The 3,003-nt window shown below is 41.3% G+C and overlaps 1 protein-coding gene across 1 annotated transcript; it reads right to left on the bottom strand.

Annotated features, from left to right (window-relative positions):
* Positions 1-71: 71 nt before the first annotated feature.
* LOC121937628 (MAP/microtubule affinity-regulating kinase 3-like) lies at positions 72-2,945 on the bottom strand (the record flags this gene model as incomplete). The annotated part of the gene is made up of 5 exons (XM_042480957.1): positions 72-138; positions 655-756; positions 936-1,070; positions 1,978-2,034; positions 2,875-2,945. Coding segments are annotated over 5 exons (389 nt in total), but the record flags the coding sequence as incomplete, so codon positions are not given.
* Positions 2,946-3,003: the final 58 nt, after the last annotated feature.

Below are 3,003 nucleotides of genomic sequence, written 5' to 3'. Positions count from 1 at the left end.
TAGTAAAAGAGTAACTGACTCTTAGAAAAATACATGAAGGAGAATTTTGTTCATATTGGAATAAATAAATTGCCGATATCAAGAATCACGTCATAATTTTGAGAAATAAAAACATCATAATATGAAAATAAAGTCATACTTTTGAGAAAAACAAGGATGTAATACAAGAATAAAATCACAATTAAAAAACAAAACATTAAAACAATAAAAGAAGAAGTAATGAGAATTAAGTTATAACTTCAAGAAAAAAATGTCATTTATGAGAAAACAAATTTCAAGAAAAATAGTCATAATATTCTGAGACCAAAGTCTTAATTTATGAAAATAATATTACAAAAATATTATGTTATCAAACTCTTAATTAAGTCTTGTAGTATTATGATTGTAACCTCAAAATCTTCATTTTTCCAATGTGGCCCTAATCCACCTTTATATATTTAAAGCTTTCTCTTAACTGATTTTTTTTCTTGATTAATCATTTTGGCCCATTAATCTTGAAAAAAATTTTTTTACAATTTTAATTTCCTGAGGTGATCTCCAGTTTAAAAATATTGGGAATTTATTGTGGAAATTTTATGACCTTATTATCAAATCTAAGATTTATTTTTCTGATGTTTTTGTTTTTTGAGGCTGTTTCTGTTATTTTGTCCACACCTTGAGGTTCTGGCCGTCGAAAGGCAGCGAGCCGCTGACCAGCGTGTACAGAATCACTCCCAGACTCCAGACGTCCACCTCCGGCCCGTCGTACTTCTTCCCCTGCAGAGTTACACGACTACATTACCCAGCAGCCCCCACTGCACCGCGAGCTCCTCTAAATCTGACACACTGAACCTTTAACGGGACCAGTGAGCTGTACAGGTGAGGATGTGACATGTGAAGCAGAGCGTGATGAGTGATGATGTCAGCAGGTGTGGTGGGCGGAGCCTGGCGCTCACCTGGAAGAGTTCTGGAGCGGCGTAGGGAGGAGATCCGCAGAAGGTGTCCAGCTTGCTGCCCGGCGTGAACTCGTTACTGAAGCCGAAGTCCGCGATCTTAATGTTCATGTCGGCGTCCAGCAGGAGGTTTTCTGCCTGACACACACACACACACACACACACACACACACACACACAGCAAACCTTTTATTTTCTGTCATAAGAATTATACGATGTTTGCTGACTCTGTTTTAACTTATGTAAAAAAAAAAAAGAAAAAGATTAAAGCTGCAAGCGGCGATGAAGGGCCCTCGTACGTCGGGGGCTGATGAACTCCAGCTGAAGCGGTCGTTCGTTTCTGTGAAAGTGGGATAATGCACGCAGAGTTTGGGCCCTGGAGGGAGATATCTTACCGTATTTTCACATCAACTCCACGTCATCTCGGTGAACATCATTTGTGGACCGAACCACGAAAATTTCTTGTTAATTAAAAGATAATCGTCTAGCAAGGCTTACTTCCTGTTGTCAGACAGGCCACTGACATGTTGATAAATTCAGGCCTGCAGCCTGATCACACCTGTGAAATTTGGGGCCAATCGGCGGATGCAAAGTGAAGTTACAACAGCTTCCTGTTTGGTGGCAAATACTGTGTCGCCATGGTAACGCCCTTCGAAGAAAAACCTATAATCTTCACAAGGAGGCATCTTCGAGGCTTTAAGGCTTTTGTTACCAAGTTTGAGCTGAATGTGATTAACCTGTAAGAAGGTGCACGCCAAAATGTAAACATGTAACTTCCCGTTGCCAGTAGGTGGCGCTATGACGAGGACTGCATGGAGCCCTGCAGATGCGTTCAGGCCGGGACTCAAGTTTGGGGCATATTGCACAATGTACGCCCGAGTTACAACAACTTCCTGTTTCAAGGCGACACAGAGCGACGAAAACTCAAACGTCTTCAGACGGTAACGACGAATTTTAGTCGGATGAGTTTAACTTTATAACTTTGATTTGAAAAAGCCCGACATGAATAAAGTTTATTTTTGTTGTTGTCATGAATGATCATCACCTTGAGGTCTCGGTGGACGATCCTCTTCTGGTGACAGTACTCCACCGCCGACACAATCTGACGGAAAACAGAAACAGAAGAAGAGTGAAGAGAAACGAGCGACACGTCAGCAGGCTTTTACCAACGAAGTAACGTTTGTCCTGCAGGTGGCGCCAGAGAGACTTTAACGTGTGTACGGTGGCCTTTTTAGGACACCTCAGCTCAGCTGTGTGGATGTCCAAAGAGACGTGGATTTCATTTCTAGAATTTATGACATTTCTAGAATTTTAGGACAATTTCTAGGTTTTCGGAATTTTGGGGGATTTTTTTTTTTGATATTTTTAAGATTTTAAGACATTTCTAGGATTTTAGGACTTTTTAGGATATAAGGACATTTGTACAATTTTGGGACATTTCTCTGATTTTAGGACATTTCTCTGATTTTAGGACATTTCTAGGATTTCAGACACTTAGTATTTTAGGACATCAGTGTCTCAGCTGTGTCCTCTGTCAGGGGTGTGGGGGATCCTCCTCTGGCTCTATTTTGATGTTGTTTTATGTCTCTGACACCTTCTGGAGACTAAAAGGACAAAAACTGTTCACAGAGTCCATCACTTTATTTTTAGTGTCATTAGAAAATGTTTGGGCCCCATCAGGGGCCAGATTTGGCCCGCGGTGATACATCTTCTGTTATTAACATCTTTGTGATGCAGCTTCTTCTTGAGTTTCTTTCAAAAATTTACTAATTTTAACTACTTCTTTGACTTTTCCAGGCCTGGAAAATGTGAATGAAATTCCACGACTTTTCCAGGTTTTCCATGACCATGGGAACCCTGGAAAGTTTTTTAAACTAGGACTACAGCATGAAGTGAAATGTCTCTGAGGACACAGCAGATCTCTGCAGTCGGCTCAGATCACCTGACGAAACTTCGCCCGCGCCTCCTTCTCCTTCATCCGTCCGTGAGCCACCAGGTAGTCAAAGACCTCACCTGGAACACAGACACACAGGTGAGACACACAGGTGAGACACACAGGGGGACACACAGG

The sequence above is a fragment of the Plectropomus leopardus genome, unplaced genomic scaffold (genome assembly GCF_008729295.1).
Source record: "Plectropomus leopardus isolate mb unplaced genomic scaffold, YSFRI_Pleo_2.0 unplaced_scaffold26934, whole genome shotgun sequence".
Classification (NCBI taxonomy): domain Eukaryota; kingdom Metazoa; phylum Chordata; class Actinopteri; order Perciformes; family Serranidae; genus Plectropomus; species Plectropomus leopardus.
Note: the sequence above shows the minus strand (reverse complement) of the source record. Positions and strands in the feature narration are given on the sequence as shown.